This window comes from Carcharhinus amblyrhynchos, unplaced genomic scaffold, assembly GCF_965287045.1.
Source record: "Carcharhinus amblyrhynchos unplaced genomic scaffold, sCarAmb.v2.hapA chromosome_105, whole genome shotgun sequence".
NCBI classification, from domain to species: Eukaryota; Metazoa; Chordata; class Chondrichthyes; order Carcharhiniformes; family Carcharhinidae; genus Carcharhinus; species Carcharhinus amblyrhynchos.
In genome coordinates, this window is record NW_027649845.1 from 597,532 (window position 1) to 611,513 (window position 13,982).

Here is a 13,982-nt window from a genome sequence, read left to right on the forward strand (position 1 = left end):
TTTAATTGAGTGTACCTGTTGCTTGCAGCGTTGCTCAAAATTTTTCAGCGTGTTCTTCTTTAATTCCTGAACCGCACTGTGAAATAGCTTCTCGTATTCGCCACGGAATTCGTGAAATTTGTTCCACAATTCCTGGTCCAACTCTTTAACATATGAGGATGTTTCCTCCTCAGTCACTGTCAGCTGCTTCTTAAAGTCATTCTTCAGCTCAGAGACTTTCTTCTCCAGCAGATCCTGCATTGCTTGTGGACTGGTCTTCAATCGTTCTGTGGTACCCTGTGTATCTCGCTTCTGAAATACAAAACAGAGTCAGTTACAGAGTGAAGCCCCCCATACTGTCCCCATCAAACACTCCCAGGACAGGTACAGCACGGGGTTAGATACAGAGTAAAGCTCCCTCTACACTGTCCCCATCAAACACTCCCAGGACAGGTACAGCACGTGGTTTGATCCAGAGTAAAGCTCCCTCGGGAATATCCCATTACGAAAACGCTGATCTGAATATAAAGTACCTTCTGATTGAAGAAATTCTGAAACTCCGTGAGTCTCTCCTGCTTCAGACGTTCCTTCACACAATTAAACGTGGATGTGAAAGTCTGAATATATTTCCCTTGCTGAGACTCAATTGTTGACTCGAGTTTCGAAATCTCTCTTTCCATCAAACCCGCATTTTCACCCAGAGAATGACGAAAATTATCAAGAAGCTGTATGGATTTGGTTTCCAAAAGTTTCCTCATCGAATTCGGAGTGTTTCGAATGGAGTTTGATTCTGTGTCCATACATTGTACCTGAAATTCGAGAAAACACAGGTTAGATACAGAACAAAGCTCCCTCTACACCGTCCGCCCGTCAAACACTCCCAGGACAGGTACAGCACGGGGTTAGATACAGAGTAAAGCTCACTCTACACTGTCCCCATCAAACATTCCCAGGACAGGTACAGCACGGGGTTAGATACAGAACAAAGCTCCCTCTACACTGTCCCCCCATCAAACACTCCAGGACAGGTACAGCACGGGGTTAGATACAGAGTAAAGCTCCCTCTACACTGTCCCCCCATCAAACACTCCCAGGACAGGTACAGCACGGGGTTAGATACAGAGTAAAGCTCCCTCTACACTGTCCCCCAATCAAACACTCCCATGACAGGTACAGCACAGGGTTAGATACTGAGTAAAGGTTCCTCTGCACTGTCCCCCCATCAAACACTCCCAGGATAGGTACAGCACTGGGTTAGATACTGAGTAAAGCTTCCTCTGCACTGTCCCCCCATCAAACACTCCCAGGACAGGTACAGCACGGGGTTAGATACAGAGTAAAGCTCCCGCTACACTGTCCCCCCATCAAACACTCCCAGGACAGGCACAGCACGGAGTTAGATACAGAGTAAAGCTCCCGCTACACTGTCCCCCCATCAAACACTCCCAGGACAGGTACAGCATGGGGTTAGATACAGAGTAAAGCTCCCTCTACACTGTCCCCCATCAAACACAGTAAGAGGTCCCACGACACCAGGTTCAAGTCCAAAAGTTTTATTTGATCCTAGACCCACAATCTTTCGGAAATGCTGTTCGTTCGTCAGGTGAGTGGGGAGTTGTGATCACAACCAGGGCATTTCAAGCTCAGACAGTTTCGAGATGACTGATTAGAATGTGAGTCTTTACAGCTAACCTGCTAATCAAGTCTTAATGGTTCAGTCAATGTGAGTGGAGAGAGGGTTAAGCACAGAGATGTGTATTGTCTCCAGACAGTACAGTAAGTGAGATTTTACAAACCCAGGCTTGTCACGGGGGTTACAGATAGTGCGACATGAACCCAAGATCCCTGTTGAGACCGTCCTCATGTGTGCGGAACTTGGCTATCAGTCTCTGCTCAGCGACTCTGCGCTGTCGTGTGTCGTGAAGGCCGCCTTGGAGAATGCTTACCCGAAGATCAGAGGCCGAATGCCCGTGACCACTGAAGTGTTCGCCCACAGGAAGGGAACAGTCTTGCCTGGTGATTGTCGAGCGATGTTCGTTCATCCGTTGTCGTAGCGTCTGCATGGTCTCCCCAATGTACCATGCTTCGGGACATCCTTTCTTGCAACGTATCAGGTAGGCAACATTGGCCGAGTTGCAAGAGTATTTACCGTGTACCTGGTGGATGGTATTCTCACGTGTGATGATGGCATCCGTGTCGATGATCTGGCATGTCTTACAGAGGTTGCTGTGGCAGGGTTGTGTGGTATTGTGGTCACTGTTCTCCTGAAGGCTGGGTAGTTTGCTGCGAACAATGGTCTGTTTGAGGTTGTGTGGTTGTCTGAAGGCAAGAAGTGGGGGTGTGGGGATGGCCCTGGCGAGATGTTCGTCTTCATCAATGATATGTTGAAGACTCCGGAGAAGATGTCGTAGCTTCTCTGCTCCGGGGAAGTACTGGACGACGAAGGGTACTCTGTCCACCGTGTCCTGTGTTTGTCTTCTGAGGAGATCGGTGCGGTTTTTCGCTGTGGCGCATCGGAACTGCCGATGTATGAGTCAAGCACCATATCCTGTTCTTATGAGGGCATCTTTCAGGGTCTGGAGGTGTCTGTCACGATCCTCCTCATCTGAGCAGATCCTGTGTACACGGAGGGCTTGTCCATAGGGGATGGCTTCTTTAACGTGTTTAGGGTGGAAGCTGGAGAAGTGGAGCATTGTGAGATTGTCTGTGGGCTTGCAGTACAGTGAGGTGCTGAGGTGACCGTCCTTGATGGAAATGTGTGTGTCCAAGAACGCAATCTATTCCGGAGAATAGTCCATGGTGAGTCTGATGGTGGGGTGGAATTTGTTGATATCATCATATAGTTGTTTCAGTGATTGTTCACCATGAGTCCAAAGGAAGAAAATGTCATCGATGTATCTAGTGTATAGCATCGGTTGAAGGTCCTGTGCAGTGAAGAAGTCTTGTTCAAACCTGTGCATGAAGATGTTGGCATATTGAGATGCAAATTTGGTCCCCATGGCTGTTCCGTGTGTCTGGATGAAAAACTGGTTGTTGAAGGTGAAGACATTGTGGTCCAGGATAAAGTGGATGAATTGTAAAATTGCATCTGGAAACTGGCAGTTGTCAGCATTGAGTACTGAGGCAGTTGCAGCAATGCCATCGTTGTGGGGGATGTTGGTGTAGAGCGCCGAGACATCCATTGTGACGAGGAGTGTCCCTGGTTCAACTGCTCCGTGTGTGCTGAGTTTCAGTAGGAAGTCCGTAGCGTCACGACAGAAGCTGGGGGTTCTTTGTACAATGGGTTTCAGGATGCCCTCGACGTAGCCGGAGAGGTTCTCACACAGAGTCCCATTGCCCGATACGATGGGACAGCCAGGTGTGTTTGCCTTGTGTATCTTTGGGAGGCAGTAGAGATCTCCAACGCGGGGAGTACGTGGAATGAGAGCACGGAGGGTGCTCTGAAGGTCCGGATCAAAGGCCTTGATCAGAGTGTTGAGTTGACGAGTGTGTTCTTTGGTCGGATCTGTGGGTAATTGTCTGTAGTGTTCCTCATTGTTTAGTTGTCGGTACACTTCTTTACAGTAATCCGTTCTGTTCAGTATGACGATGGCCCCTCCTCTGTCTCCTGGTTTGATGACAATATTGCGGTTGGTCTTGAGAGCGTGGATGGCGTTGCGTTGTGCTTGGGTGATGTTCGGGGCTGTCTTGTGAGTGCGGCTGATGAATCTGGTGTTGACGCACCTCCTGATGGTTTGGGCGTACAGGTCCAGTCGAGGGCAGCAGCCTTCTGGAGGAGTCCAATTGGATTCCTTCCTCTTCGGTTGCTGCACTGCGGATCTCTCTGTCGGCTGTTCCGGTTCATCGGCTGTCTCATTGTGTTCGCTGTTGGCCTCTTGGGGTTTATGGAAGAACTCCCGTAGCCTCATTCACCTGATGAATTCCTCTGACGGCTGCGAGACTGATGGGGTCTATTTTGGTGGTGGGGCAGAAACTGAGCCCTCGGCTGAGAACTTCAATTTCATCTGGTTGAAGTGTGTAGTCCAACAAGTTGACAAAACAGTACCCGTGCGGTGGTGCTGTTTCCTGCTGTGATGCCAGGGGGAGGCTTGGTTGCTGCTGGTGGTGATGCCGAGTTTCTCAAGTTTCCTGTCCTTGATGTACATGGAGGTGGTGTAGTTTCTTTGTCTCATCTGCTTGGCAGAGTTTCGCAGTTGGTCTGCATCCTGTGTACAAGTTGAGAATATGTATTCTATCTTGGTTTCCACGATGCGGCGTTTGCTGTAGAGCTGGTGTATGAGATGGTTGCGGAGTGTGAGAGAGGTGCGATGGCAAAGTCTCTCAGCGTAGTCTGTGTTATAGGTTGACCTGAGTGGGTTCGTGATCTGTGGTCCTTTCGGTATCTTGTCCGCTTTCTTGCATCTTCGTAAAAACTTGATGTCTGTGTCAAAATGTATGAACTATTCCCCAGAATCAGTTGCATTCTTGGACACACGCATCTCCATCAAGGACGGTCACTTCAGCACCTCACTGTACTGCAAGCCCACAGACAATCTCACAATGCTCCACTTCTCCAGCTTCCCCGTGAAACACGTGAAAGAAGCCATTCCCTACGGACAAGACCTCCCAATACACAGGATTTGCTCAGATGAGGAGGATCGTGACAGACACCTCCAGACACTGAAAGATGCCCTCATAAGAACAGGATATGGTGCTGGACTCATAGATCGACAGTTCTGATGCGCCACAGCGAAAAACCGCACCGATCTCCTCAGAAGGCAAACATGGGACACAGTGGACAGAGTACCCTTCGTCGTCCAGTACTTCCCCGGAGCAGAGAAGCTACGACATCTTCTCCGGAGTCTTCAACATGTCATTGATGAAGACGAACATCTCGCCAGGGCCATCCCCACACCCCCACTTCTTGCCTTCAGACAACCACACAACCTCAAACAGACCATTGTTCGCAGCAAACTACCCAGTCTTCAGGAGAACAGTGACCACAATACCACACAACCCTGCCACAGCAACCTCTGCAAGACATGCCGGATCATCGACATGGATACCATCATCACACGTGAGAATACCATCCACCAGGTACACGGTAAATACTCTTGCAACTCGGCCAATGTTGTCTACCTGATACGTTGCAAGAAAGGATGTCCTGAAGCATGGTACATTGGGGAGACCATGCAGACGCTACGACAACGGATGAATGAACATCGCTCGACAATCACCAGGCAAGACTGTTCCCTTCCTGTTGGCGAACACTTCAGTGGTCACGGGCATTCAGCCTCTGACCTTCGGGTAAGCATTCTCCAAGGCGGCCTTCACGACACACGACAGCGCAGAGTCGCTGAACAGAGACTGATAGCCAAGTTCACACACATGAGGACGGCCTCAACCGGGATCTTGGATTCATGTCGCACTATCTGTAACCCCCGTGACAAGCCTGGGTTTGTAAAATCTCACTTACTGTACTGTCTGGAGACAATACACATCTCTGTGCTTAACCCTCTCTCCACTCACATTGACTGAACCATTAAGACTTGATTAGCAGGTTAGCTGTAAAGACTCACATTCTAATCAGTCATCTCGAAACTGTCTGAGCTTGAAATTAGCATGGATTGGATTAGGGGATTACAGGGACTGGGAACGTCTGAAATGTGGAGTTTTTTCAAGGAGCAGCTACTGCGAGTCCTTGATAGGTATGTCCCTGTCAGGCATGGTGGATTTGGTAGATCTAGGGAACCGTGGTGCACTAAAAGAGTTGAGTCGATGGTTAAAAAGAAAAAGGAGGCTTATGTTCGGATGAGATTGGAGGGCTCAGATAGTGCACTAGAAAGCTTTAGATTGGCTAGGAGGGAGTTGAAGAGTGAGTTGAGAAGGGCTAAAAGAGGACATGAGAAGACTTTGGCTGATAGGATTAAGGAGAATCCTAAGGCGTTCTATAGGTATGTCAAGAACAGAAGGTTGGTCAGGGCAAGATTAGGGCCAGTTACAGACAGCAAGGGGAAGTTGTGTGTGGAACCAGAGGAGATTGGAAAAGTATTGAACCAATATTTCTCTTCGGTGTTCACGCAGGGGGACATGAATATAGCTGAGGAGGACATTGGGTTGCAGGGGTGTAAAATAGACAGTATTACGGTTGATAAAGGGGATGTGCTGGAAATTCTTGAGGGGCTGAAAATAGATAAGTCCCCTGGTCCGGATGGGATCTACCCTAGGATTCTCTGGGAGGCTAGAGAGGTGATTGCAGAGCCTCTGGCTCAGATCTTCAGGTCGTCATTGGTCTCTGGTGTAGTCCCGGAGGATTGGAGGATAGCGAATGTTGTCCCATTGTTTAAGAAGGGGAACAGAGACTTTGCCGGGAATTATAGACCGGTGAGTCTTACTTCTGTTGTGGGCAAGGTTTTAGAAAAAATTATTAGGGATAGGATTTATAGTTATTTGGAGTGTAATGAATTGATTAGAAATAGTCAGCATGGTTTTGTAGCGGGTAGGTCGTGCCTTACTAACCTTATTGAGTTTTTTGAGAAGGTGACCAAAGAGGTGGATGGGGGCAAGGCAGTTGACGTGGTATACATGGATTTTAGTAAGGCGTTCGATAAGGTTCACCATGGTAGGCTTCTGCAGAAAATGCAGATGTATGGGATTGTGGGTAATCTAGGAAGTTGGATCAGGAATTGGCTATCAGATAGGAGACAGAGGGTGGTGGTGGATGATAAATATTCATCATGGAGTGCAGTTACGAGTGGTGTGCCTCAGGGATCTGTTTTGGGGCCACTGTTGTTTGTAATTTTTATTAATGATCTGGATGAGGGTATAGTTGGGTGGATTAGTAAATTTGCTGATGACACCAAAATTGGAGGTGTGGTAGATTGTGAGGAAGGGTGTCATAGTCTGCAGGGAGACTTAGATAGGTTGCAGAGCTGGGCCGAGAGGTGGCGGATGGAATTTAATGCGGAGAAGTGTGAGGTAATTCACTTTGGTAGGAGCAACAGATGTGTCGAGTATAGGGCTAACGGGAGGACTTTGAATAGTGTGGATGAACAGAGGGATCTAGGTGTGTGTGTACATAGATCCCTGAAAGTTGGGAATCAAGTAGATAAGGTTGTTAAGAAGGCGTACGGTGTCTTGGCGTTTATTGGTAGGGGGATTGAATTTAGGAGTCGCAGTGTAATGTTGCAACTATACACTACTCTAGTGCGGCCGCACTTGGAGTACTGTGTGCAGTTCTGGTCCCCGCATTACAAGAAGGATGTGGAGGCGTTGGAGAGGGTGCAGAGGAGGTTTACTAGGATGTTGCCTGGTATGGTGGGGAGGTCCTATGAGGAGAGACTGAGGGATTTAGGGTTGTTTTCGTTGGAAAGAAGGCGGCTAAGAGGGGATCTTATTGAAACATATAAGATGATTAGAGGTTTAGATAGGGTGGATAGTGATAGCCTTTTTCCTCGGATGGAGAAAGCTAGCACGAGGGGGCATGGCTTTAAATTAAGGGGGGGTAGCTACAGGACGGATGTCAGGGGTAGGTTCTTTACCCAGCGGGTGGTGAGGGATTGGAATGCCCTGCCTGCTGCGGTTGTAAATGCGTCTAGTTTGGGGGCGTTTAAGAGATCTCGGGATAGGTTTATGGACGAAAAGGGATTGGTATAGGCTAGTGGGTCATTGTTTTTGTAACTGGTCGGCGCAACATCGTGGGCCGAAGGGCCTGTTCTGCGCTGTAATGTTCTATGTTCTATGTTCTATGTTCTATGAAATGCCCTGGTTGTGATCACAACTCCCCACTCACCTGACGAACGAACAGCATTTCCGATAGATTGTGGGTTTAGGATCAAATAAAACTTTTGGACTTGAACCTGGTGTCGTGGGACCTCTTACTGTGTTTACTCCAGTTCAACGCCGACATGTCCACATCATCGCTATCAAACACTCCCAGGACAGGTACAGCACGGGGTTAGATACAGAGTAAGGCTCCATCTACACTGTCCCCCCATCAAACACTCCCAGGACAGGTACAGCACGGGGTTAGATACAGAGTAAGGCTCCATCTACACTGTCCCCCCATCAAACACTCCCAGGACAGGTACAGCACGGGGTTAGATACAGAGTAAGGCTCCATCTACACTGTCCCCCCATCAAACACTCCCAGGACAGGTACAGCATGGGGTTAGATACAGAGTAAAGCTCCCTCTACACTGTCCCCCATCAAACACTCCCAGGACAGGTAAAGCACGGGGTTAGATACAGAGTAAAGCTCCCACTACACCGTTCCATTCACAATCTCGTTGAAATTTTTATCTAACCTACCTGTTCCTTGCAGAATGTTTGGAAGCTTGTCAGCATTTCTTGCCGAGTTTCCTCAACTGCATTCAGAAATAATGGTGTGTAATTCTGACAGACAGCGATACGCTCTTTCTGCAATTCCTGGTCCAACTCTTTAACATACGAGGATTTTTCCTCCTCAGTCACTGTCAGCTGCTTCTTAAAATCATTCTCCAGCTCAGTGACTTTCTCCTCCAGAAGATCCTGCATTGCTCGTGGACTGGTCTTCAATCGTTGAATCGTACCCTCTGTTTCGAGCATCTGAAATACGAAACAGGCAGTTCCAGAGTGAAGCTCCCTTCACTGTCCCCCATCAAACACTCCCAGCACAGGTACAGCACGGGGTTAGATACAGAGTAAAACTACCTCTACACTGTCCCCATCAAACACTCCCAGGACAGGTACAGCACGGGGTTAGATAGAGAGTAAAGCTCCCTCTACACTGTCCCCCATCAAACACTCCCAGGACAGGTACAGCACGGGGTTAGATAGAGAGTAAAGCTCCCTCTACACTGTCCCCCATCAAACACTCCCAGGACAGGTACAGCACGGGGTTAGATACAGAGTAAAGCTCCCCCTACACTGTCCCCCATCAAACACTCCCAGGACAGGTACAGCACGGGGTTAGATACAGAGTAAGGCTCCCTCTACACTGTCCCCCATCAAACACTCCCAGGACAGGTACAGCACGGGGTTAGATACAGAGTAAAGCTCCCTCTACACTGTCCCCATCAAACACTGCCTGAACAGGTGCAGCAGGGGGGTTGATACAGAGTAAAGCTCCCTCTACACTGTCCCCCATTACACACTCCCAGGACAGGCACAGCACGAGGTTAGATACAGAGTAAAGCGCCCAAGACAATCTCCCCCATCAAACACTCCCGGGACAGGTCCAGCATGCGTTGGATACAGAGTAAAGCTCCCTCTATACTGTCCCCGCATCGAACACTCCCAGGACAGGTACAGCACGGGGTTAGACACAGAGTAAAGCTCCCTCTGCAATGTCCCCATCAAACACTCCCAGGACAGGGACAGCATGGGGTTAGATACAAAGTAAAGCTCCCTCTCCACTGTCCCCCCATCAAACACTCCCAGGACAGGTACAGCATGGGGTTAGATACAGAGTAAAGCTCCCTATACACTGTCACCCATCAAACACTCCCAGGACAGGTACAGCACGGGGTTAGATCGAGAGTAAAGCCCCCTCTACACTGTCCCCCCATCAAACACTCCCAGGACAAGGACAGCACTGGGTTAGATACAGAGCAAAGCTCCTTCTACACTATCCCCAGCAATCACTCCCAGGACAGGTACAGCACGGGGTTAGATACAGAGTAAAGCTCCCTCTACACTGTCCCCATCAAACACTCCCAGGACAAGGACAGCACTGGGTTAGATACCGCGTAAAGCTCCCTCTACACTGTCACCCATCAAACACTCCCAGGACAGGTACAGCACGGGGTTAGATACCGCGTAAAGCTCCCTCTACACTGTCCCCATCAAACGCTCCCAGGACAGGTACAGCACGGGAGTAGATCAAGAGTAAAGCTCCCTCCGCGCTGTCCCCCATCAAACACTCCCAGGACAGGTACAGCACGGTGTTAGATACAGAGAAACGCTCCCTCTATACTTTCCCCCATCAAACACTCCCAGGACAGGTACAGCACGGGGTTAGATACAGAGTAAAGCTTCATCTCCACTGTCCCCCATCAAACACTCCCAGGACAGGTACCGCACGGGGTTAGATACAGAATAAAGCTCCGTCTACAATGTTCCCCATCAAACACTCCCAGGACAGGTACAGCACGGTGTTAAGATACAGAGAAAAACTCCCTCTGCACTGTCCCCCCATCAAACACTCCCAGGACAGGTACAGCATGGTGTTAGATACATGGTAAAGCTCCCTCAACACTGTCCCCATCAAACACTCCCAGGACAGGAACAGCACGGGGTTCGATACAGAGTAAAGCTCCCTCTCCACTGTCCCCCCATCAAACACTCCCAGGACAGGTACAGCACGGGGTTAGATACAGAGTAAAGCTCCCTCTACACTGTCCCCCATCAAACACTCCCAGGACAGGTACAGCACGGTGTTAGATACAGAGTAAAGCTCCCTCTACACTGTCCCCCCATCAAACACTCCCAGGACAGGTACAGCATGTGGTTTGATCCAGAGTAAAGCTCCCTCTACGCTGTCCCCCATCAAACACTCCCAGGACAGGTAGAGCACATGGTTTGATCCAGAGTAAAGCTCCCTCTACGCTGGCCCCCATTAAACACTCCCAGGACAGGTACAGCACGTGGTTTGATCCAGAGTAAAGCTCCCTCGGGAATATCCCATTACCAAAACACTGATCTGAACATAAAGTACCTTCTGATTGAAGAAATTCTGAAACTCCGTGAGTATCTCCTGCTTCAGACGTTCCTTCACACAATTAAACGTGGATGTGAAAGTCTGAATATATTTCCCTTGCTGAGACATAATTGTTGATTCGAGTTTCGAAATCTCTCTTTCCAACAAACCCGCATTTTCACCCAGAGAATGACGAAAATTGTCAAGAAGCTGTATGGATTTGGTTTCCAAAAGTTTCCTCATCGAATTTGGAGTGTTTCGAATGGCGTTTGATTCTGTGTCCATACATTGTACCTGAAATTCGAGAAAACACAGGTTAGATACAGAGTAAAGCTCCCTCTACACTGTTCCCCCATCAAACACTCCCAGAACTGGTACAGCACGGGGTTAGATACAGAGTAAAGCTCACTCTATACTGTCCCGCATCACACACTCCCAGGACAGGGACAGCACGGGGTTAGATACAGAGTAATGCTCCCTCTACACTGTTCCCCCATCAAACACTCCCAGAACTGGTACAGCACGGGGTTAGATACAGAGTAAAGCTCACTCTATACTGTCCCCCATCACACTCCCAGGACAGGGACAGCACGGGGTTAGATACAGAGTAATGCTCCCTCTACACTGTCCCACATCAAACACTCCCAGGACAGGTACAGCATGGGGTGAGATACAGAGTAAAGCTCACTCTACACTGTCCCCCCATCAAACACTCCCAGGACAGGTACAGCATGGGGTTAGATACAGAGTAAAACTCCATCTACACTGTCCCCTATCAAACACTCCCAGGACAGGTACAGCACGGGGTTAGATTCAGAGTAAAGCTCCCTCTACACTGTCCTCCATCAAACACTCCCAGGACAGGTACAGCATGGGGCTAGATTCAGAGTAAAGCTCCCTCTACGCTGACCCCATCAAAACCTCCTAGGACAGGTACATAAGAACATAAGAACATAAGAAATAGGAGCAGGAGTAGGCCATCTAGCCCTTCGAGCCTGCCCCGCCATTCAATAAGATCATGGCTGATCTGTCGTGGCTCAGTTCCACTTTCCCGCCCTCTCCCCATAACCCTTAATCCCCTCTCTTATCAAGAACCCATCAACCCGCTTCTTAAAAATATTTAGCGAGGCAGCCTCCACCACTTCAACGGGCAGAGAATTCCAGAGATTCACCACCCTTTGAGTGAAGAAGTTCCTCCTCAACTCCGTTCTAAACCGCCTCCCCTTTATCTTGAGGCTGTGCCCCCGAGTCCTACTGTCTTTTTTGAGCGGGAAGAGTCTCTCCACCTCTATCCTATCCATCCCATTCATCATCTTATACGTCTCAATGAGATCTCCCCTCATTCTTCTAAACTCTAACGAGTACAAGCCTAGTTTATTCAGCCTCTCCTCATAGCTCAATCCCCTCAACTCCGGTATCAGCCTAGTAAACCTCCTCTGCACTCCCTCCAGGGCCAAAATATCCTTGCGCAGATGCGGCGCCCAAAACTGCACACAGTACTCCAGCTGCGGCCTCACCAATGCCCTATACAGCTGCAGCAAGACCTCCCTACTTTTATATTCAATCCCCCTCGCTATGAAGGCCAGCATCCCATTCGCCTTCCTGACCACCTGCTGCACCTGCAAGCTGGGTTTTTGCGACTCATGCACAAGGACCCCGAGGTCCCTCTGCACCGTCGCCTGCTGCAGTTTTTCGCCACGTAAGTAATAGTCCTTCCTACCATTCTTCCTACCAGAGTGGACCACCTCACACTTGCCAACATTAAATTCCATTTGCCATTTCCTGGCCCATTCGCCCAGCCTATCTAGATCCTTCTGCAGACTCTCCACACCCTCCGCACAATTTGCCTTTCCCCCAATCTTGGTGTCATCAGCAAATTTCGACACCCTGCACTCGGTTCCCTCCTCCAGATCATCTATATAAATGGTAAATAGCTGAGGCCCCAGCACCGACCCCTGGGGCACCCCACTAGTCACCAACCGCCAATCCGAATAGCACCCATTGACCCCCACACTCTGCCTCCTATTTGACAACCAATCCTCTATCCACGCTAACACCCTACCCCCAACTCCATGTCCCCTGACCTTCTGCAATAACCTCTTGTGAGGTACCTTGTCAAACGCCTTCTGAAAATCCAGAAAGACCACATCCACCGGCTCTCCTCTATCCACTGCCCTAGACACATCCTCATAGAACTCCAGTAAATTTGTCAGACACGACTTCCCTTTAATGAAACCGTGTTGCGTCTGCCCTATCAAGCAATTCATCACGGGGTTAGATACAGAGTAAAGCTCCCTCTCCACTGTCCCCATCAAACAGTCCCAGGACAGGTACAGCGTGGGGTTAGATTCAGAGTAAAGCTCCCACCACACTGTCCCCATCAAAACCTCCGAGGACAGGTACAGCACACGGTTAGATACAGAGTAAAGCTCCCTCTACACTGTCCCCCATCAAACACTCCCAGGACAGGTACAGCGCGGGGTTAGATACAGAGTTAAGCTCCCTCTACACTGTCCCCCATCAAACACTCCCAGGACAGGTACAGCTCGGGGTTAGATACAGAGAGAAGTTTCGTCGACTCCAGACCATTCCCAAATTCTGAATGTTTCCTCTCAATTACCTGTTTGTTGCAGAAAGTTTGAAAATCTTCCAGCTTTTCCTTCTTGAGTTTTTCAATTGACATCTGGAACACCAGCTGATAAGACTTGGTGAACGTTTGAATATTATTTCTTAAGTCTCCCTCCAACTCACTAACTGCTCCAGCACTCTCTGCTTCGCTGAATCTCAGGTGTTGTTTAAAATCATCCACCAGCTCTTTACATTTCTCATCCAGGAGAATCTGCATTGAACGTGGGCTGGTCTTGACTGTTTCCAGGATATTCTCTGCTTCCATCTCCTAATAGAGAGACAAACACATCCTGTGACAGAGTAAAGCTCCCTCTACCCTGTCCCCATCAAACACTCCCAGGACAGGTACAGCACGGGATTAGATACAGAGTAAAGCTCCCTCTACACTGTCCCCCATCAAACACTCCCAGGACAGGTACAGCACAGGGTTAGATACAGAGTAAAGCTCCCTCTACACTGTCCCCATCAAACACTCCCAGGACAGGTACAGCACGGGGTTAGATACAGAGTAAAGCTCCCTCTACACTGTCCCCCATCAAACACTCCCAGGACAGGTACAGCACGGGGTTAGATACAGAGTAAAGCTCCATCTACACTGTCCCCCATCAAACACTCCCAGGACAGGTACAGCGCGGGGTTAGATACAGAGTAAAGCTCCCTCTACACTATGCCCCATCAAACACTCCCAGGACAGGTACAGCACGGGGTTAGATACAGA

The 13,982-nt window shown here is 49.2% G+C and overlaps 1 protein-coding gene across 1 annotated transcript in view; it reads right to left on the reverse strand.

Moving 5' to 3' along the window:
- Positions 1-13,982, reverse strand: part of LOC145338604 (uncharacterized) — a gene marked incomplete at its 5' end in the record, with an annotated part of 89,153 nt that overhangs the window by 7,659 nt on the left and 67,512 nt on the right. The window contains 5 exons of the mRNA XM_080182977.1: positions 16-291; positions 513-788; positions 8,269-8,544; positions 10,655-10,930; positions 13,257-13,532. Coding sequence (XP_080039103.1) covers positions 16-291; positions 513-788; positions 8,269-8,544; positions 10,655-10,930; positions 13,257-13,532 — 1,380 coding nt within the window. The remainder of the gene's footprint in view (positions 1-15; positions 292-512; positions 789-8,268; positions 8,545-10,654; positions 10,931-13,256; positions 13,533-13,982) is intronic.